Below are 23,525 nucleotides of genomic sequence, written 5' to 3'. Positions count from 1 at the left end.
TTTACTGCAAGAGGCAGGCGCCAACATTAAGGCGCCTTCAGGATGCCGTTTTCCGCCATGATTGAGAACGGGTTCGCACTAACGGAGAGGGAGGGGAAATAAATAAACAATGCCTGGCGTCGGTTGTCGTGCCGCAAAGTGTGGCAAACGCGTGACACGCGATTCCGAGCCTTGAAGGTCGAGTCACATTTCATGACCAAATCTCGCGTTCCGCCCCGAGGGTAAGTGGCAAATAGTTGGACGACCTTATCCAAATTAGGTTAGGGTTTCATTTTTTGAGGTTAGCATTGTTACAGTTTGCTTGGATAATTTACTTCTACTCGACTGATTTATTTTCAGACCAAATTGACAGTTTCAAACATCCCAAACTTCGATTGCGTGCGACAGTTCGGAAATCCGGCCTGGACCGCGATTGAGACGGTCCCCGTCACACTCTCGTTTCCGAGAAAGGTGCACTAAATTAAGGGGAGGCCCGCCGAAAGTTCGTGTTTATAAGCCGCCCGCCCCGGATTGGGAACACAACAAAATTTCACACCAATTACGGCCACCGGAATATGGTTGACAGCGGTTGAGGTTAGGGTTTTGGGTTGACAATAATTGGACGAGCGTGCGGTGTCGCCGGTACACGACCGTACACTTTGAAATTTAATGGAATCGATGTCGCCGGGGGTTGCGGCGGTGCAGAAGGACATACACACCAAAGCTCGGTGTAATCAAGCTCTTTGCGTGAGCCCAACTGGCGTGACACGTGCCCGTAGCGGTTGTGTCAACCGCCGGTGGCGTCAGCCCAACACCACGGTTTAGAGGACATTTTTAAATTTTCTGGAAACGTAATTTTCACATAACCTTAAAAATTAAACAAGAGTTTTTTTACCTGTCAACTAATGTGGGTCTTTTTATGGCATACTGCCATAATGGCGACCAAAATGGCAACACTGCCGCATCGATTGACTCGTAGATAGGATTGATTTTAATCAACGACTCCGCAACACGCCATGATTTGGGATCGCCACACGTTAATTGCACGACTTTCTACATGCATGATAAGTTTACCGTGAGGTTTGCATATGGCCTTGACGGGAGCGTAAATTACACACTTTTCAATGAGCCATTAGTCACTCTAATGGACGGTGTACCTACATCAGGCGACTACCACACCAAAAGAGTAACAGGTTTTCTGAGCTATAATTGCATTCAATTTTATTACTGCGAAGCTATAAATGCAGTACAATTATGGAACTTAAGTTATTCAATGTTCCAAGATTTTTTTTTAAATCTTTCACCTTTGGTAGATTTTACGACAAAAATTATAGCAATACGAGCTGTCAAATTGTAATCTGAATATGCTATAAATCAGCCACCTGGCAAGTTTTAGGTAAAGTTATCTTGAAAATGGCCAAAACGAGTGGAAGCTGGACATGGACATTAGAGTGGTGCATATTTGACTTAAATATGAGATCAGTTGGATATATCGATCATGTGCGATCATGCGGGTCAACTTCTTGCAATCAAGTTTGTTTTTTAAAGCAGGTTTTGGGAGCGTTCCCCTTTCAACCCCACATAACAAAATTTCCATGCAAATTAAAAAAAATAATAAAACGTAACACGGCCTTCGATCCCCCTCCTCCCCCACCTGCGTTACGTAATACAAGAACGCTCCCTTTGATGTTGAAATGTTTTAGAAGTGAAAATAAAAATAAATCGGACGAATTCAAATTGAATTCGGTAAAAAATATGTAATTCGAAGATACTTACACAAAATGGTTTCAAGTGACCGCCGTCGCAACCCACGACCTCTCTGAAGCCAGTTCCGCTGCAGAGTTCCGGACTCTAAATATCTAAAGATACACACGTGACGCCACGTGGCTCCTTTGCGTCATGAGTTGTCGCATGGATGAGTGTTGTTGCCGTGTTGCTGTTGTTGTTACTGTTGTGATGGAAATTTGAGATCAGGACCTTCATCAAGAAATCGATTCGGACTCTGCCACCGAGGAGGGCTGCCGGTGGTGGATCTGGTGTCGATCCGGTCACGTGTCACTCCCCACGCCGAGCAGCATGTTGGCCGCCGGATCGTTGGCCTTGGTCGTCAGCACGCCGATCTTGACCACGGCCGCTTTGGTACTTTTCAGGAAATCCCCGCCGCCCCCGTTGTGGGCGGTCGCCGTGGTCGTCGTCGTGATGGTGGCCGTCGCCAGCGGGGCAGGTGATTTGGTGTAGAACTGGGGCTGACTTAGAATGTACGATGGCGCGGGCTTGGTCGAGATTTGGCTCGACTCGAGCAGCTCGTGGTACCAGTTGAGCGGGTTGAAGGTCGGCCCTTCGCCGCCCAGCTCCGTCGGCAGGATGTCCCGGGCCACGCAGTCGTGCAGCGTCGACAGGTTGCCGCCGTGGAGCTTTATCCGCTCGCGGGTTTTCTCCTTCAGGAAGGGCCGGATGACGGCGAGGGCCGCCTCCACGTACCACGGTTGACCGATGAAGTGGATCGCCTTGAAGCGCACCGGGAAGCAGTCCTGCAGGGGAGAAGATCGAGGAAAAATATTGAATTACACATCGGAAGGCCAATATGAGCTGAAACACGTAACTTGTTTACTAGCTACCGAGGTTTGTGCAGGTGACAAAGTGTGAATCATAAGAAAAGTGCATTAAATGTCGCAATATTGTGCAGCTTTATAAATTCAACGTTTGGATATAGAAACATGATTTGAGCAGGACCTAGGTTTTAACACAATTTGGAACTAGAAAATTGTAAAAAATAGGTTTTTTACTATAAAAATAGCTGCGCGCATGTTTGATGGAATAAATAAATAGGCTGATATAAATTGTGATCAAAAGTTTTCTTTCTGAATCATTCATATTGTGCTAACTCACACAGCATTTGTCTTGAACCCATCTTCGATTTTCGTAAAATTTTGTTCTTATGAATAATTTTAGTTTTATTTTATCACAAATTCAAGATCGAAGTTCCAACTCTGAACTCAATGGGTAAAGTTTTATTTTTCAAGGAGTTCAACGAATGCCGTACAAGATTTATTTTAAGAAAAACTTTTTTTAGCATTATTATGTTTGTTCCTGTGTTCTAGTTATATTCCGCACTCAAACAATACTCAAGGCAAAACAAACGTTCAAAGGGTCATTCTTATGCGGAATTAACCCTCAAAAATCGTCCTGAGGCCTCGATTGTCTAAGGCCTCGATTATCCGAAGTTTCGATTATTCAAACATAAAGAGTTAAAAAAAATCATTTGCTCCGTGATTTTTTAAGAATAACATATTATGTTCAATTCAAAATTAAAAAAAAAAACTAGCATAATCCACCTATGTGGTTGGAGCCTTCCTCACTTATTACCAACAATGGCTGATATGATGGAATTGTACAAAAATTTCATCTATTTTTAGGATCCGGAATAAAAAAGTACATGAAGATCACTTAAGTGGCCATACCTACTGGCCTTTGTTTTTGTCCTCACACTTAAATGTATGTAAACTATGTTCAGATCCATTATCCGACCCATCGTTGCTTAGGTTATCAAAAGACCTTTTCAACGAGCCTAAAACATTGAAGATCTGGCAACCCTGTCTCGAAATATGCCCACTTAAGTGATATTTATGTACTTTTTTGAAGCCGATCTCACTTAAATGTATGTATACTATGTCCGGATCAACCATCCGACCCATCGTTAGTTAGGATATCAAAAGACCTTTCCAACAAGTCCAAAACATTAAAGATCTGGCATCCATGTCTCGTTATATGGTCACTTAAGTGAAATTTATGTACTTTTTTGAAGCCGGATCTCATTTAAATGTATGTAAACTATGTCCGGATCTACCATCCAGCCCATCATTGATTAGGTTATGAAAAGACCTTTTCAACGAGTTCAAAACATTGAAGATCTGGCAACCCTGTCTCGAGATATGGCCGCTTAAGTGATATCGATGTACTTTTTGGAAGCCGGATCTCACTTGAATGTATATAAACTATGTCCGGATCCACTATCCTACCAATCGTTGGTTAGGTTATCAAAAGACCTTTCCAACGAGTCCAAAACATTGAAGATCTGGCAATCCTGTCTCGAGATTTGGCCACTGAAGTGATATTTATATACTTTTTTCCGGATCTAAAAAATAGATGAAATTTGTGTACAGCTACTGTTGGTAATGAGTGAGGAAGGCTCCAACCACATAGGTGGATTAAGTTAGTTTTAGTATTTTAATTTGCATTTATGTATCTTGTTAAGTTTATGTTTGTTTATGATTGTATTTGGCTTAGTTTACCACCTCCTATCATTACCTTTTGCTCCTTTTTGTTTTTTCATGTCAGTCAGTCACTATTTCAGTTTTTTGCTTGCTTTTTCACATTGTCACATTGAAGCGTAGTCTGGTACACTACAAAAATAACTAAATACTTAATTTCACATAATAAAAAGGAAATGTTAGTAAGAAACACAGCCAAAGTTGATCTCAGAAAAAAACGTATTTTTTTAAAACATTGGCAATGTAATTTTTTGCTTTTTAAACATCAAAAAATGGTTGTAAATTGGATTTTTGGCGATTTTTTAGAACGAAGCCCGTCTAAAGTTGGGGTTGAGTTGTAGAGGGTTAATTGTCTTGGAGTTTTGTAAGGCCGTTGCAAATACAGTCGACTCTCTGGCTGTCGATCTTCTCGATATCAATATTGCTCCATCTTTCGATGAATTCTCCAGTCCCTTCAATCTGCATACTTCAATTCTCTTCATTCCTCGATATTTTCTCTTGCTTGAAGGATCTCTTCCTCGACGGTCCCTTGGATTCTGTTTGCTTTAAAAATCTCTTCATGGTGTCAATAATTTCACTTTTTCATGGCTTGCATAGACATTTTACTTTGCGAAACAAAGCTTTGAAGGGTGTTTGACATTAGTTTGTTTTTGTTTGCTGGACGTTGCCATGATTCTCTCCCCTAGCCAGGCTTGCCACAAATACAGATTTTTTTGGCATATACCAAACACTCAATCGAGTATAACTTTAAAGAATAATATTCCAACCAAAAACTGAACATGCCAAAAGATGCTAACAATGTTTATCTTTTTGGCCAATTAAACAAAAATTGCTCAAATTTATTTTAACTGTAAAAAAAAAATCGTTTGTGTTTCGGGAAAAAGTGTGCTGAAAAATCTGTATTTGTGGCAAGCCTGCCCCTAGCTGGGTATCAAGAAAACAATATTTTCAATCGAGTCTTCATTTTGCATCGTTCTATAAACTGATGATTCTCTTCCTCGAAAGTCCCTTGGATATTGACAACCAGAGAGTCAACTGTAATCCTAATGCCTAATCTTTTTCATATTTCTTTTTGAAAAAAGGAATTTTACCAAATTTTAAAAAGTTCCAAGTAATTCGACGGTAACATTTCAAAAGGCATCATGTACATTTTGACACTTTCTGGGTTATTGCATATTCTGAAAGTACTCCTAATAAGCTACCTCTCCACCAAAAATGAGTAAAAGTTACTTCAGTAAAGTCTGTTTAATCATGATTTTAAATAAAGTAACATAAACAAAATCTCTGCCATCAGGGCATCTCCAGCGCTGGGGTGCAAATCAAATTTGCACCCGGCTCATGAATACCGAGATCAAATTTGCCACCTTGAAAAAGGGTAGCAAATTTGCCACCGAAACAAGCCCACCGCGGGGGGCAAAAATGGGTTTTTATCATTTTTTGCTCTCGTTTACCTTCAAAATCAATAATTATGTGTTGATTCATGCCTACAAATGCTAAAAGTTTATTAAACTTTTTAATCCTATTGAAAATTTCAAAGAATTTCATTTTTCGAAAATGTCGAAAGTTAAACCATTTGCTACCCGATTTGATTCCCTGTTAGTTTGCTCTCGAGTTTGCCCCCGAGTCTCCCACCGCGCGTAGCAAAGCAGGTATCAAATTTGATCTCAAGTTCATCTGTAGAAGAAAAATATGTGTCGGTACCTGTCGGGTACTCATTTTCTGATACCCGACAAGTACCGGCAAGCCGGGGGCAAAGTTTTGAATGCGTGTTTCGGAGATTTTTGTATGTCTGCTCTATGTATGATATGATTCAAAAATTCAAAGATTCAAAAAATCAAAAATTCAAAAATTCAAAAATTCAAAAATTCAAAAATTCAAAAATTCAAAAATTCAAAAATTCAAAAATTCAAAAATTTAAAAATTCAAAAATTCAAAAATTCAAAAATTCAAAAATTCAAAAAATTCAAAAATTCAAAGAATCAAATATTCTAAAATTCTAAAATTTTAAAATTCTAAAATTCTAAAATTCTAAAATTCTAAAATTCTAAAATTCTAAAATTCTAAAATTCTAAAATTCTAAAATTCTAAAATTCTAAAATTCTAAAATTCTAAAATTCTAAAATTCTAAAATTCTAAAATTCTAAAATTCTAAAATTCTAAAATTCTAAAATTCTAAAATTCTAAAATTCTAAAATTCTAAAATTCTAAAATTCTAAAATTCTAAAATTCTAAAATTCTAAAATTCTTAAATTCTAAAATTCTAAAATTCTGAAATTCTAAAATTCTAAAATTCTAAAATTCTAAAATTCAAAAATTTAAAATTCTAAAATTCAATAATTCAATAGTTCAATAATTCAATAATTCAATAATTCAATAATTCAATAATTCAATAATTCAATAATTCAATAATTCAATAATTCAATAATTCCAAAATTCAATAATTGAATAATTCAAAAATTTAAAAACTTAAAAATTCAAAAATTAATTTTTTGAAATTATTAAAATTTTTGAAATTTTTCAAATTTTTCAAATTTTTAAAAATTTTCAAATTTTTGAAATTTTTGAAATTTTTGAAATTTTTGAAATTTTTGAAATTTTTGAAATTTTTAAAATTTTTGAAATTTTTAAAATTTTTAAAAATTTTGAAATCTGTGAAATTTTTGAAATTTTTGAAATTTTTGAAATTTTTGAAATTTTTGAAATTTTTGAAATTTTTGAAATTTTTGAAATTTTTGAAATTTTTGAAATTTTTGAAATTTTTGAAATTTTTAAAACTTTTGAAATTTTTCAAATTTTCAAATTTTTAAATTTTCAAATTTTCAAATTTTCTAATTTTCTAATTTTCAAATTTTTCAAATTTTTAAAATTTTTCAAATTTTTCAAATTTTTAGAATTTTTTAAATTTTTAAAATTTTTGAGATTTTTAAAATTTTTGAAATTTCTAAAATTTTTAAAATTTTTGAAATTTTTGAAATTTTTGAAATTTTTGAAATTTTTGAAATTTTTGAAATTTTTGAAATTTTTGAAATTTTTGAAATTTTTGAAATTTTTGAAATTTTTGAAATTTTTGAAATTTTTGAAATTTTTGAAATTTTTGAAATTTTTGAAATTTTTGAAATTTTTGAAATTTTTGAAATTTTTGAAATTTTTGAAATTTTTGAAATTTTTGAAATTTTTGAAATTTTTGAAATTTTTGAAATTTTTGAAATTTTTGAAATTTTAAAAATTTTTGAAATTTTTGAAATTTTTGAAATTTTTGAAATTTTTGAAATTTTTGAAATTTTTGAAATTTTTGAAATTTTTGAAATTTTTGAAATTTTTGAAATTTTTGAAATTTTTAAAATTTTTGAAATTTTTGAAATTTTTGAAATTTTTGAAATTTTTGAAATTTTTGAAATTTTTGAAATTTTTGAAATTTTTGAAATTTTTGAAATTTTTGAAATTTTTGAAATTTTTGAAATTTTTGAAATTTTTGAAATTTTTGAAATTTTTGAAATTTTTGAAATTTTTGAAATTTTAAAAATTTAAAAAATTCCAAAAATTTGAAAAATTTGAAAAATTTGAAAAATTTGAAAAATTTGAAAAATTTGAAAAATTTGAAAAATTTGAAAAATTTGAAAAATCGATGCCAACATTTCAAAAAGCATCATGTACAAACCATGCGTTTAAGCATAAGCATAAGCATAGGTGCCCACCCGCAGTTGCTACTCCGTTATTGACCAGGACCTCCAGAAGTTACATCCACGAGCCGTGGAAGATAAGTGGGTGCTATCTTTCCTCGCTTCGCAACTTCTCAAAGGCCCCTATCATGCTGATCAATACCGGCGCCGGCCACGACCAGTGGTAGAGTCACGGGGAAGTGGATGGGAATGTTAGTCCGATACTTGAGTGATAGAGACCGCCCAATCGACTGCTTCTCCGACAAAGTATCACATGAGTTTTGAGGGGGTTAGTAGATGGGTATGAGGTCAGGATTCACGAGTGGCAGTGATGTGACCATGAGCATTTTGTTTATCGGTTGAAAATTTTAAATCTTAGGCAGCCGGCTGCGGAAAGATAAATAATTGATTATTTAGAAAGTTTTTTTAATCGAACGCGTGCCAACCGAGCAGTAGTGCTATGGGCTGGACTTATCAGTATATTTTTACTGTTTGTACAATTTAGATAACGCGAACAAATTTCAAAAATAGTAAATAAAAGACGCTTTACTCTTCATGAAATCGATAGTTTGATGAGTTAATACTAAAACTGCCAGTTGGAATAAATTATTACGATCAATGAATATAAACAAAAAGAAAACAGGACACTACTTAACCAATTGTAATGAAATCAAAACAATAACTTAAACGAACTAAACCGGCGGCGTGCCTTCCAATCAACGATGATAAAAGAAGGACTTATGAAAAATAAAAAAAAACAACTTTTTAATCGCGCGACTCTTTTCCAACTCAATATAGTATTAATTCGACCACGATTCTCCAGAAATTCTTCGTCGGCGTGCCTTCCGATCATCGATGATATAGAAAGGACTTAATCCAGCAATACGACTTGCTTGTTTAAAAAAAAAAGAATTCGGATCGTTTCTATCGAACGCGCGAACTAAAAAAAATCCGAAAACTATATAAACACAAATAATTTAAAAACTCAAAACGACTAAAAAACATGCAGCGCGTGGCTTCACTGCCCGTAGCCTACTAAACCTTATCTAGAAAGGCAACAAAAATCAAGCGCGACGTCCGTGATGTTAACCGGCAGAGAGCACAGAACTAAATATTTCCCTCCACCACACCACCGCATGCAAACAAACACTGCCACTGAATTGATGATGGAATATTTTACATGATCATCCCTCCACCACAACACCTCATGCAAACAAACACGTTACAACGAGAAAAGAATTATGCGACTGTGCGGTCTCTTCTCTGTCAATGAACCCGGTAACGCGACACAATATTCAACAATATTACACAAAGTGTATCGACAGGGACTGAAGAGAAAGAAAATAACACAAAACAAATAATACAGTATTCACGCCACCAAAAGATTAACAAACTCTTTACCTAAGAATAACAAATAATACACAAACACAGAAATCACGATTTCTATTCGAAACCGCGAAACCGTCCGGATCAAACAAACACAATCGAAGGGACAACAAAGACGAAATTAACACAAAAATACAAAAATGATGAAAAAAAATTGAGCAAAAAAATTTAAAACAATTGAAAAACAAACACGAGAGACACGGCAAAGATGCGATTCCAACACAAAATAATCTAAATCCCTTAGCTTTTTCTAGCCCTTAGCTTCTAGCGGAAACGACAACAGTATCCGCGAAGAACCAGAAGCGCGAATGCGGCACTCGATTTCATTTTTTTCTTCTGCCGTATTCTGATCAGGAACGAACTCACCAATTATCGCTGCTAGAAAAACGTCATTGATGATAATGCTTGATCCTCCTGTCGCCTCCGTTTATGGACAACCGACCGAAAGAGATTCGATAGCATATCTGCAGCGATCAGCTTTGCACACACACACAAACATTATGAATTTTCAGCACTGTTTCTCATTTTGCACATTTCATTCGCTCTCGACACTAGGTACACACAAACCCCAAAGCATATTTTCTCCCTTATTTTGGCACTTTGTACCCTCGCTCGATTTAAGCTTCTCTGCTTGCTGCTATGCTCTTCCATTCGCTTCACCCGCGTTTGTAACCGTTGAATTCTAACATATTTTTCACAAAACAACAATACTAACGAATTTAATTGGCATGCAACAACTCTAATATCCACCTCCCCCTGCAGACGTCACCCACCCACTGGTGAGAGCGCCGAACTTTTTTCATCTTCGGGAAAGAACTCTAACACTAATAGATCGCGTTCAGCACGAACCGATTCGCGAGTCGCTCTCGCTTTTGCCAACATATTTTCACTGACGGCACTAAGACACAAACTACCCCACTGACCGACTCCGGTTTTGTCTCGAAATTGAATCAAAACAACACATATCGACGAAGCCACGTAAGAGCGAGACAGGTGCTACGTTTGACGTTTAAAGAATCGACGAACTTGACGAAACGAGGGAACGTTTGAAACTGAAACTGGAGCGAAACGGGCAAAAACAAAACAAACGAAAAAGCCAAACTGCTATTTGTGATACATAAAAATATGGCAAAAACCACCAAGGAATGCTATATTCCACAACTCTCGTATGAAGTGCCAACTAAACAAACTTTTTAACACATTTTGGGCAATTGCAGTCCCACTTTACACGTAAATATCACGAAAAAACTTCAGCACCACTTAGATGCCAACTGGTCGCTGGAAGTGTTGCCAGACCTCTACATCATGTACAAACCATGCGTTTTGAGAAAAACGCATTTGAATGTTGAGCATCCATTTTCAATTACCATTTTTATATAAAAGCAAAATAAGATGTTCTAATGATAACGAACGATGAAAAACGTTGCTTTTGTTGATACTTGATCATCCATATTCAATAAAACATAATTTCCGTAATTTTATTTGAGAAAAACAAACATAACTTCTTTTGAAATCACCAACGTCGATATCACCCTGCTGTCACTGAGGGGGGCGCTTTGTTATGATTCGTTTTTCTTCGCCGAATGTACATGGCGCTTTTTTCATGTTGCTTTTTTTTCGTCACGAGGTTTATGTAGCCTTTTGTTTGACAGGTTGACAGGGCTATATAAACAGGGACTGCTGATGGCAGAGATTTTGTTTATGTTACTTTATTTAAAATCATATTTAAACAGACTTTACTGAAGTAACTTTTGCTCATTTTTGGTGGAGAGGTAGCTTATTAGAAGTACTTTCAGAATATACAATAACCCAGAAAGTGTCAAAATGTACATGATGCCTTTTGAAATGTTACCGTCGAAATTTGAAAAATTTGAAAAATTTGAAAAATTTGAAAAATTTGAAAAATTTGAAAAATTTGAAAAATTTGAAAAATTTGAAAATTTGAAAATTTTAAAATTTGAAAATTTAAAAAATTTTAAATTTGAAAATTTGAAAAATGCGGGTTTGAAAACATGCAATCCTGATCTTAAATTCTTAAATTATTAAATTCTTCAATTCTTAAATTCTTAAATTCTAATATGCTTAAATTCTTAAATTCTAAAATTCTAAACTTTTAAAATTTTTAAATTCTTAAATGCTTAAATTCTTAAATACTTAAATTCTTAAATTTTTGAAATTTTTGAAATTTTTAAAATTTTTGAAATTTTTGAAATTTTTGAAATTTTTGAAATTTTTGAAATTTTTGAAACTTTTGAAATTTTTGAAATTTTTGAAATTTTTGAAATTTTTGAAATTTTTGAAATTTTTGAAATTTTTGAAATTTTTGAAATTTTTGAAATTTTTGAAATTTTTGAAATTTTTGAAATTTTTGAAATTTTTGAAATTTTTGAAATTTTTGAAATTTTTAAAATTTTTGAAATTTTTGAATTTTTTGAATTTTTTGAAATTTTTGAAATTTTTTTCCGTGCTTGATTTGATTTTTCCGTGCATAATTCCATTTGAAGCGGTAGCAAACAGACTGAATACCGGGTAGCAAAGTGAAATCCCGAAGAACTGAGAGCAAATTTGCTACCGCGACAGCTACCGCGATGGGGTTGACGTCGGGTGCAAATTAGCTTTGCTTCGATGTTTGCACCCAGCGCTGGAGATGCACTCAGCAGTCCCTGTTTATATAGCCCTGTCAACCTGTCAAACAAAAGGCTACATAAACCTCGTGACGAAAAAAAAGCCATGTACATTTGGCAAAGAAAAACGAATCATAACAAAGCGCCCCCCTCAGTGACAGCAGGGTGATATCGACGTTGGTGATTTCAAAAGAAGTTATGTTTGTTTTTCTCATATAAAATTACGGAAATAATGTTTTATTGAATTTGGATGATCAAGTATCAATAAAAGCAACTTTTTTCATCGTTTGTTATCATTAGAACATCTTATGTTGCTTTTATATTAAAATGGGAATTGAAAATGGATGCTCAACATTCAAATGCGTTTTTCTCAAAACGCATGGTTTGTACATGATGCTTTTTGAATTGTTGGCGTCGAATTTGGAGGGCAATTTTTCGAGTTTTAAAACAAGAGTTTTTGAAAATGTACCAATTTGATTGATAATGCAATCAACACTCACCTGTAATCCCTCGATCATCAGCTTGAGCACTTTCGGGTTCAGATTGGACGACTGTCGGAAGGTAAAGTTTGTCCAGTCCACAATCGCGATGAACCCGTTCGCCTGATTCTGCTTGTCCTCGAGCAGCTTCTCGATCGACAGCAGCATCGCCCGGTACACGGTGACTAGCGAGTACGACGAGTAGTCCCAGTTGGCGGCCAGAAAGATCAACACTTTGCGACCCCTTCGATCTCGATTGGGGAGGACGCCTGGGAATCCGTCTCGCAGCGCAAGCTGGATGTTTTCGTCAAGGACGGATAGTCGCTGCAGGAGCGATCCGTTCCGCTGCCGGTAGGCGTGATAGTTGATTACGAGCTGGAACGCGTCGTTGACGTTGAACTTTCGGGCGTACAGAAAGCGGAACAGGAACTCGTCGTCCTGGAAGCAACTTTTGTCCTTCAGGGCGTAATCCATGCTGGCCCCGATGAGCTCTTTGAGGGCGATCAGGGCCCGGCTCCGGTCGGTGGGCTCATTTTTGTTGTACCCCTTTTGGAGGTCCGATATGGTGAGGTTGTGCCGGAACCGGTTGTTGGACCACTCGAAATCACAGATGTCGGACATTTTTGTGCCTTATTTTTCGCTTCACTTCACTTTACTTTTTTATCACACACAAATCACTAATCTACACGACGATTTTGCCAGCATGTGCAATCGTTATCTAAAATTTCTATTTTTGCTTTTTTCTAGAGGCACTATTTATCCACAGATAAACTCTTCGGTATCGAAAACAACTCGTGGCGAACCGATGACGGCGACCGGCTTGCGGATTATGGTCACTAATTCCATTCCGCCGTGCTCGCGCCCTGTGACTGTGATGAGTAGCTGATTTTCTGCAGTTCTGTGAAAGGGTTGAGAAATAAAAAAGATATGTGTTATTAAAGAGGAATTATCTAACGTTGAGCGCAACAGTAAACTACTAAGTGTACTTTAAGTGATTCTGCGCGGATAAACGTGTAAGTAATTTCTTTATTATCCATTAGAATTTCACAACCCGTTTAAATGCCACGTGGCAGATTAATTGCTGAGCGCGACGAGGAAATCCATTTGGATATCATCAACAAAAGTTTGCACCATTTATGGCATCGTTTGTTGCATTGAGTATCAGAGAAGCTGAAATGGCATTCGATGTCAGAGCTCTTGATTTGAGTGAACATCGTGTTGGTTGACTCTGGACCAGATCAACTAAATTATTTCGAAAAATGAAAAATGTTTGCGGAACAAATACGCACAGTAAAAATAAACAGTTTTATCAAATTAATATCAAGTCTCTGACAAAAAAAAAGAAAAAAATCATGCCAAAAAAAGCTTCTTTCATAAACAGCTATAATTATGTTCCGTTTACTCTTGAGAGCTATACTTAAGTGCAAGTTTATGTTTGGAAGTAATTTAATTTCCTTATTTTCTCGAAAGCAAGAGCGCAGCATCTTCTATCTTTCTTTGTCCAAATGTGCAGCAGGATGATTCATACAACGAGCTTTTAGCTTTCAAAAGCGCTCGTACGCACACAGTTTGAGGCTTTGTATGAAATTATGGCAATAAAAACTATCAACCGGCACCAGCAGCTTGTTTGGTAGACAGGAAACATACTTCAGCAGTTTAATAAGATCGTGTCAAGATCGATGCAGTGTTAAAATGCATCTGCCTTACATTGTTTCGGAATTTATTTTGTATGAGTTTGACTTGCCACAGCGATATAACGGATTTTTTAGACTTTTAATGTTAATAACGTCTAAATGGATTTTACAAAAGTATTTCCAAGAACCACCCTAGCATACTCGCTGCCCATGTGTATGACAAGATGGAAAAGTGACCCCATTTTATGGGATCACTTATCCGGTGGCGTTGTAGTTTTTAGTCTTGCTACTCTGCTTTGCTTTGTTTTAAACCAGTTTCATGCACACAGTCCACTTACGTACAAGAGACAAGACAGGGCTGTGTTGCGATTACCATAAAACGGTCCCCCGACAGAGAGGGAGACCTTCGCAACAACCTTGGTTTGGGGTGAAAGCAAATTACTGTCCGCCGCAACGAATCGGTCACAAGTTTTCTCTTTTCACGTGTGATGGTGCTCCCCAGCGGGTCTTGCGGGTCCGGAAGTTACTGTTTTAATCTATTTTTGGTGTAACAATGAAAATTTCATCGGTGAGTACAGTCATCCCTCATATTCGGAACAGTTTACAGATCGCCCAATGTTCAAAAAATCATAGCAAATCGATAATTGAACCCAATGATTTGCTTTTACCTTCATCTAAAAGCTTTTCTTGCGATCTTTCGAATGCTGTATCGAACAACTGCAAATTTTAACTTTCATATGAAGTTTTATAAAAAAAACTTTGACCCTTGAAATCCACAAATTCGGTACACTTTTTTCTTACAGATGTAAACAAACTTTGATTCTCTCCAGGAGTACATATTTTCTACAAAATAATAACTTCACACACTGGAACCAATGAAACTCAAACTAAGTAATGTTTAATGGATGGTTTGATAACTATTTTGTGAAAATATCAGTTAAATTAAGGTGTTCCACAATTGTGGGAGGCACAATAATATCCCACAATTATGGAACAGACAATTTGGAGGCAGTGTTTTGCTGCTCGGAATTAAATCGTCTTGAAATACAGTTTTTTGTTTAAGATGTACTACATTTACTAGTGAAATAGCGAGAGAATGTCCAAATAAAGGTCCTAAAAATAGTAGGGTCGACAGAAAATATGCATTTGGCGTGCTATTGACAAATTATCACAAAAGTGTTCCGAATTTGTGGGTGTTCCGAATATGTGGGATGACTGTATTCGTAGCTTTTTCTCGGCAAGATTTCAAACGATTCTCTTTGAGTTTAATAGGATCAACTCACGAATGAGTGGCTCGCTGCTCATCGATAAAATTATCCAACAAAAGTGAGACGCAGTTGAACGCAGCTAAGAACATGTTTGTCAAACTCTCAAAAGAACATCAATGAGTGAACGACATTTTCATAGAACGCTTTGTTATTTGTCTTTGCACTAGAGCAAATCTCCACCAAAGCCGGAAATTGTTTTTATTTATATTTTTGATTTGGTTCAAACTTTGTAGAGTCCTTTCTTATGACCAATGAAGCCATTAAAATTTGTATATCATTGGTTCCATACCATTTTAAAAATGTCTTCGATGTTTTAGGGGACAAAAAACCGCAACATTCGAACCATAGAGAGTACGGAGAACATTTAGCCGCCGATTTCTGATTTTTGTTAAAAATGTGTTTTTAATGTCGAAAACAACCGTGTTCAAGATAAAGCCACTTAAATAAAATTTAATTTTCCATTGTGGGAATGTTTTTATGAGACTTAAAAAACTTCAATTTTCTTGTTTTGAGTCAACAATTTTCTCCATACTTCTCTATGGCTCAATAGTTGCGGTTTTTGACTTCTAAAACATACCCAAAAATTTAATACGGATGTTGGGAAGTCGATTTTGCTGTAAAAAAAATATTCAAGAATCAGCAAAAAAAATCCGTGTTCCTATATTTCTTAAAGAAGTCCCTTGAGATCACCGGAGCTATCGTCGGAAAGAAAAAGTGGAAAAGAATCTGCTCAACAACAACAAGTTCAGCCCGCTAGCGGAAAACAAAAACAACAACAATGCCAGCCCAGCAGGAGGAGGAGACGTCCCGGCGGTTCCACCCCTCGGCCAGTCGGCAGGTTAACAAAAGCAACCACGTTTTGTGGTGAAGAACAGCACGGATTTTTACAAGCTCGTGGCGATAGTGGAAAGGGTTCGTTCAAAAATTATGTCCATGAACAGGGGGAGGGGGGGGGGTCTTGGGTTTGTGACAGCCCATGTTAATGGTATAGGAAAAGTGCGTGACAGGGGGGAGGGGGGTGGTCTGAAATCCCGAAAATCTGTGGACGTAATATTTGAACAAACCCAAAGTCGTAAATTTGGTTTCGATCCGATTTACAAATTAACCCAATTTGGAACCAAGGTGACCTGCTTCTCTGTCAAAGATTTTGACATGTTGCAGGAGCTTCTCCAGAGGAAGAAAGTGAATCGTGTTCATGGTTTACCTGATCAACTGATACCGGATGAGGTCAAGTACCTGCTGAAGAGGGATCTCAAGCTGGACGCGCTGGAGGTACATGTCATCAAGCGGAAGGAAAAGTCCACCGTGGACGAAACTTCGTACATTGTGGTCTTCCCCAAGGGATACACCAATCTGAAGAAGCTCTCTGTAATTGATGTTGTGGCAAGCACTATCATCCGGTGGGAGGCCTACCGGAACAAGCGGCCGAACGTGAGCCAGTGCAGGAACTGCTTGCAGCTGGGTCATGGAACCAGGAATTGTCACCGTAAGGGGAGGTGCAACAACTGTGGGGGTCCCCACAAGACGGACGAGTGCAAAGTCCAAGAAGCAGAGTCGAAGCGGTGTGCCAACTGCTCTGGAGCTCACGAAACCACGGACCGCAGCTGCCCCAAGCGTGCGGACTTCATCCAGAGGCGCCAGCAGGCGTCGAAACCGAAACCGCCGGCAAGGAAGGCGGAGAAGCAGAGTCCAGCAGTTCCGGGCCCGGTTCCGGACGGAAAATCGAAAGATCGCCCTCGCCCCGCAGGAAGAAGCCAAGGAAGCAGTGGCTCCCGAGACTGTGGAACCACGAAGGAGGAAGCCGGGGAGGTGCTCTACAGTTCGGCTGAGCTGTGGGGCATTTTCTCCAAGTACATTGGCAGGTTCAACACCTGTAAGACCCGCTTGGACCAAGTAACCCTCGTCAGTTATATGATCTCCAAGTATGGAGTTTGAGGAGTTGTTTTTTGTTATTTATTAGTTATTTAACGATCCTCGGTCCCAACCTGGTCACTGCACCTAAAAGGACCTAATAAAAATAAGTTATGAATAAAAAAATGTATTATTCACGATTTATCGGATTTTTTTAAAATAATTTTTTGGCTATTTTTTCGAAGTTTCAACCTCTAAAACCCAATCGTGTGTTTTTGAACACACGTTTTTTTTAAGAAATGTCAATAAATGGTTTATGAATAATTCCTGACGTCATGCAACGTCCAATTGTCTCTGGGGATGCCAATTTCAGTGACCATAACTTCTGCTTCGTTACGGACGCCCATTTCAATGGACGGATGCTCGGCCCGAAAAGGCTCATAAATGTTCTCATCATTACCTCATCACTTTGGTTCGGCATGTTCAAATTGAATTTCGCACGCGGTGGTTCATAAAAAATAAAGACAAGACAGCGTTGCCAAGAGGAAGAAAAAGCCGGCTCTCATTATCCGGCCGCGCGCGGCACAACCGGCAATTAATGGGGCTTGAAGAATTACCCTTCAAGTGGCTACTAGGAGAGCAAAAAAAAACAAATCAAATCAAATCTAGAGCTCCTCAAGTACCTCAGATTGTACAAAGTAACACAAATCTTCCTCACTTCTCACTGAACAAGTACTTTCATTTTCCTTAAACCTGTACTGAAGGAGTACTAGTTGGTACTTGAATAGAGCGGCACTTTTGCGTTTGAAGTGTGGCGGATGCAAACATAACCACACGTGTGTGTCCGTACGGTGCAACCCCCACACCGTGCGCATAAAACGGATGATAATTGTGATGAAGGAAAAGCTTGATTATCACGCAGCAGCCACGTGGGAGTGTGGGAGGCAACGAGTTTTGTGGTTCACGCTCTCGTTGTTAATCAGAGTCGTGATTCAATCTAAGTTCGCTTTTCCTCATTTGAGTGTGTTTTTTATGTGGCGATATCATTGAGTTTAATGAGGGTTTCATCGAACTGGCTATGAAAAGACAGTCATAGGTAGGAAAATTTAGCCTAAACCAAGTCTCGAGTACGAATTGTTACGTAGTTAAAAATCGATATACGTCCTGATCTTTACAGATTGGAATAATTGAACAAAACATTCCTATATTACCCATGTTCGCATAAATTTTTTGAGATAATACCTAAGTGATCATTGCTCAAGAAAGGGTTGCCAAATCTTCAGATTTTCATCGAACTCTTGTGAGCAAATCGTCGCCATCGTGCTAACTTGTCGTACGTGCATTTTGGGCCAAATTGAGTTAAGAACGCCATTTTGTGCAGCTCACAATGCCTCACCTTTTGACCTTCACAGATCCCCAAAATTCGATTTCAATCCTGAGATATTCAACAAAAACCGAAAAAACTCCGTGCATTTTTGTCACTTTACATATGAAAGTAATTTCAATCTTGTCGTGCTATCTTGTCACTCCATGAAAATTTATGTAAGTGCGACAAAAAGCCAAAGGGATTTCAGGCCAGGAAAGTCAGGATGCGTTTGTCGCACGTACAAGCTAGACTACCGTAAACATTTGGGACTCCAGCAACCAAATTCAACCAAACTTTGGGACAATGCACAGAATGGTGAGCCAAACAAAACGTGTTTGTTACTGTTTACATTGCGTGCTCTTGTTTTTGAATATTCAAGGTCAAACATTAAAACGCGTTTTTCTCGGAACGTCAAAATGGCGGGTGCGACAAGATAGCACGACGACGTCGAAATATCGTTTTCGCCTTAAATATTTTCCAACAAACTGCTCACAAACATCCATATCAAGATTGACGTAACAGCATTTATATTGCATCATAGGAGAGAGAGAGAGAGCAAAGCCTCTGTTCCGCACGATTTGAAGTCCCGGAATGATTAAATTACCCCAACTCGCCTATATCGATTCTTCGCGAGAAGGAATTTTAAAAAGTGTTTTCGATTGTACATTTGATTGCTACACACACACACATGCCCATGGGGAAGAGTTGGAAAACTATTAGAAATTGACCAACGGGGCACAAACATGTTTATTTCTGGCCGGGGAGTTCGATTTTTGCGATTTTTTCGATTTTCGATGCTCATTATCTCCGCATGATTCCCAGTTGGCGAAGAGCCCATCACATGTGTGAGACTTGGCCTGGTGGATAATTGCAATCAGGTGGTATGGTTGCCGCCACCACACCGTCGGCTAATCCAACCTCTCTGGAAGAGGTTCACGGAGAAAATCCAACGCGCCGAAATTTGCACAAATTGTTTGAATCGAATTGGGTAGTAATATAAGTAGTTGAAAAAGCAAATTCCTTAGCATCCTAGCTAGGGTGGCACGTCATCGAGTTATCTTTTAAGATAAAGCAAGATTATCCATTTATAAATATACTTCAAATACGATTTTCTTGTAGTTTTTTTCCGTGTTCATCGATTTGACTCTACTCGCGAGGGGTTTCGCAAAAATAGTCGAACAACGCCGGTGATGTTGCTACACTGGTGGGATAATTATGGCGGAGCACTTTAAATAATTATTTTAATTAGCGATCGATTGGTAGTGAACTGATCACGTCTTAAGGTGTGGTTTCCCGAAACATATCCCGCCAACATGCTGAAATTCCTGTTCTAAATATAAACCGCCCAAAAATTCGCAACAGTTGCAAAACAACTTTCCAAAATCGCCTCTGCAGCGCGCAGCTTCCAGCGCGAAAAATTATCCGCGTGGGTAACCACACCGAGTTGATTCTCGCGGTTTTGAAGTTCCGTACGGCCTTGACTCACCCATCAAAGCGGAGTTGTCTTTGTCCGGCGGGCTTCCTACCTGTCTGCCTGTTTGCTGACTTCAGTTTATATAGTAGATTTATAATAACAATTTTTGCGCGAGCAATCTCGAAGACACGTCCCTGACCACTTTGCACGATCTTACGGCGGTCGACAATGATCGAGATCGAGGTACGGGGCTCGCAGACTTTGTCTGTGTGTACCACTAACTGACTGAGCAGAGGTAATTATTTTAATCCACATCTCCGACATCCGCCCAAAGAACCCACTTTAGGCGAGCGAGTGAGTAATCGCGATAATGCGCGTCTGCGAGGAGTTGGGTCTTGCGCAAACTACGTAGTCATCGCTGAACATCGTAAGTTGGATACTTGAGGTACAGTAGTTTTTTTCAAACCACCACCCATTAAAGCTACAAAACTGAGTCGTTTCATAAAATGCCATTTAAACCCAACCCCCCTCTCCCCTTCCTTCTCTCGTTACGAATTTAAACATATATTTAATAAGTTTCACAAAAATATAATTTCTCAAATAAAAGTTAATTGAGGGAAAGTGGGACGAGTGTAACAAGCTAAAAAAAATTTGCTCTATATTGATTATCATCTTATTTCAGGTCTTGGCCATGACTTTGTTAAACGAGTTTTTTTTTAAATAAACTGGGTTTGTACCATTGTTTTCTGCACATTCTACAGCTAGTTGGGGCAAGACAAACAACCCGTTGTGGCAAAAGGAACTATGCACGAAACATAATGTTTATTGGCTAGCATATGAAAAGTTATCACTAAAAATCATGAGATTATAATGTATTTGAAACCTTTCTTTCGTTTTTAGTAGAGATAATAATATCTTACTATTAATTTGATCGAAAGTGACATTATTCCGAGATATATGATAATTTTTTATAACATCGTTATATTTTGTGATGAAATTTTTTTAAATGAAATTTTATGTACTATTTGATACTCACCAAGCTGTGTTGTTGCAGCTTTTTTTCATACAAATAAATTGTATGGTACACTAGCCCCACAAAAACAAGGAGTTTTAAAAGCTCAGTCTATCCAAAATGCTGTAGTGACAGTTCACGTTTAGTAAGAAAAGGATAGGCTGCTTCTTTTTTCATCCACGGATTCGCCCTACTGAAAAGTTAATACTGATTTCTTCATAAATCAAATAAGTTGGTAAGCATTTCATATTGTTGTTCAGAAAAAATAAGCAAGTATGAAAAAAAACAAAGCAATCCACTTTAACGACCCCCGGGTATTTTGTGGTCTTTGTGGCAAGTTTCTACTCATTTCTAGATATCCTAAGGTTTTTTGAATTTTTTGATTCGATTGTGAGCAGCGGGACCTCGCGGTAACTCTGCAAGGTTTTTTTCGGAGCCTTTTATTTGATATTCTATTTTTCATAAGTCCTTCCTTTATCATCGTTGATCGGAAGGCACGGCACCGGTTAAATTCGTTTAAGTTATAAATATATTATACAATATATTGTTTTAATTTCATTAGAACTGGTTACGTGGTATTCTGTTTTTTTTGCGTGTAAATTCGTTGATCGTAATAATTTATTCCAAATGGCAGTTTTAGTATTAACTCATCAAACTATCGATTTTATGATGGGTAAAACGTGTTTTATTTACTATTTTTGAAATAAGCTCACGTTATCTAAATTTTACAAACAGTAAAAATATACTGATAAGTCCAGCCCATAGCACGACTGCTCGGTTGGCACGCGTTCGATTAAAAAAAACTTTCTAAATAATCAATTATTTATCTTTCCGTAGCCGGCTGCCTAAGATTTAAAATTTTCAACCGGTAAACAAAATGCTCACATCACTGCCACTCGTGAATCCTGGCCTCATACCCAACTACTAACCCCATCAAAACTCATGTGATACTTTGTCGGAGAAGCAGTCGATTGGGCGGTCTCTATCACTCAAGTATCGGACTAACATTCCCATCCACTTCCCCGTGACTCTACCACTGGTCGTGGCCGGCTTACGCAAATGGACCGATGTTTTACTTCCTCATCCGATAGAAGGCCAGGAGGATAAGGAGAGGCTCCCCAAGTATGAAATAAATGTCAGCCAAATTCAGTTGTGGAAAATTGATAAAAAAAATGAATAAGAGAACTGTAACGAGATTTTGTTATTAACTTCAAAATCTTATTGCACGACATTTCTAAATTGGAAAGACAAACCTAAAATCCGAAAAATGTTACCACTATTACAGTTTATCAACTTATAACGTCATGATTCGAATTCCCGGACGCTTCGAAACCCGGCCACTTCAACTTGTTTTATCAATTGTTTGGATATAAGTTCGCATTATGAATGCCAAAACTGTGTTATTTGATGAATTCTAACATCAACTTTCATTTAAAGTTTGTTTGAACGCTGTAGTTAATGCCAAAACAATTAAATAAAATAAAATTATAAGTTTACCAAAAATGCGAAACATTTCAACGGAAATATTTCATAGGCGTCCGAAGTACCGGGAAGGCAAAGCAGAAATTTATGTTTTTAATTTTTTAAATTCTAGCCATTTTTTATATAAACTATCGATTGTTTTGATGTTAGCAGCTTATTTGAGACCTAAAGAATGCCATTCACTAACATTTCAGTGCAAATTTGTGCGATTCATTAGCAAAAACGAGTGTCCGGAATTCGAAGCAAAAGTGTCCGGATTTCGAATCAGCTTTTAACAGTGTCCGGGATTCGAAGCACAACAAGTCATTTTAATTTTCAAATTCTGATGAAAAATTGTTAGAAAAGACATAGGTTGCATGCATTCTCTAAAAACTGACTGTTTTTACTAAATCCTGATGATATTTCTACATTTTCAACTTATTACATGATTTTTTGCCAGCTATAACAAAAATAATATGGTACTAAGTGTCCGGATTTCGAATCATGACGTTATTTGTTATGCAATTCAATGGAAATTAATAAGCTTGACTACAATTTAAAATATTTCAAAAATCTAAGAAATCATGATAAAAATGTCAAAGGCTTCAAACCTGTTGTCTTACATTTTAAAATCCAAATCATATTGAAATATTTTCTGTGAAATAAATATATAATTGCCAGAAAACGCATTTAATTTGTTTCGCTCATAACAAGCATTTTTCCCTAAATGAATCAAGTTATAAAAACAATTATTAGAGTGGTTCATCTAATACAAAGCCAAATCGTATGGGTGCAATGAATTAACTTATTACTGAGTACTGAGCCTATATAGCCTATAAATATGAGCTCTTTTGGAAGAAATCTCGAGCAGCCCAAGACAAATAAATTTTTCTTTAGATTTTTTTATGATGGAAATAACTTTTTCAGCAACGAAAATTTTCAAGCAAGCCATCTTTGCGAATCGTGCCAACATCATTGGCCAACTTCAACGAGGTTTTGAGCTTCCTAAGAACATTTATTCATTGTTAATTTCACAGAATATTTTATTTTATCAAATTATGATAAAATAACTTGAATTTAACTTGGCAACAATACATAAGATAAAAAATTTTGGTTACTAT

At 37.0% G+C, this 23,525-nt stretch overlaps 2 protein-coding genes across 3 annotated transcripts in view; both read right to left on the bottom strand.

The window, feature by feature from the left end:
• LOC120431017 (clavesin-2-like) overlaps nt 1–23,525 on the bottom strand; it is a 292,456-nt gene that overhangs the window by 4,811 nt on the left and 264,120 nt on the right. The window contains exons 3-4 of the mRNA XM_052709002.1: nt 12,420–13,296; nt 1,756–2,510 (exon numbers count right to left, since the gene is read on the bottom strand). Of these exons, the coding sequence (XP_052564962.1) occupies nt 2,028–2,510; nt 12,420–13,019 (1,083 nt within the window). The 5' untranslated portion in view covers nt 13,020–13,296 and the 3' untranslated portion in view covers nt 1,756–2,027. The remainder of the gene's footprint in view (nt 1–1,755; nt 2,511–12,419; nt 13,297–23,525) is intronic.
• The window catches only part of LOC120431313 (protein Star), a 236,535-nt gene that overhangs the window by 45,689 nt on the left and 167,321 nt on the right, over nt 1–23,525 (bottom strand). The window lies entirely within an intron of this gene.

This window comes from Culex pipiens, chromosome 2 (assembly GCF_016801865.2).
Source record: "Culex pipiens pallens isolate TS chromosome 2, TS_CPP_V2, whole genome shotgun sequence".
Taxonomy (NCBI): Eukaryota; Metazoa; Arthropoda; class Insecta; order Diptera; family Culicidae; genus Culex; species Culex pipiens.
This window is presented reverse-complemented; position numbering and strand designations above follow the sequence as displayed.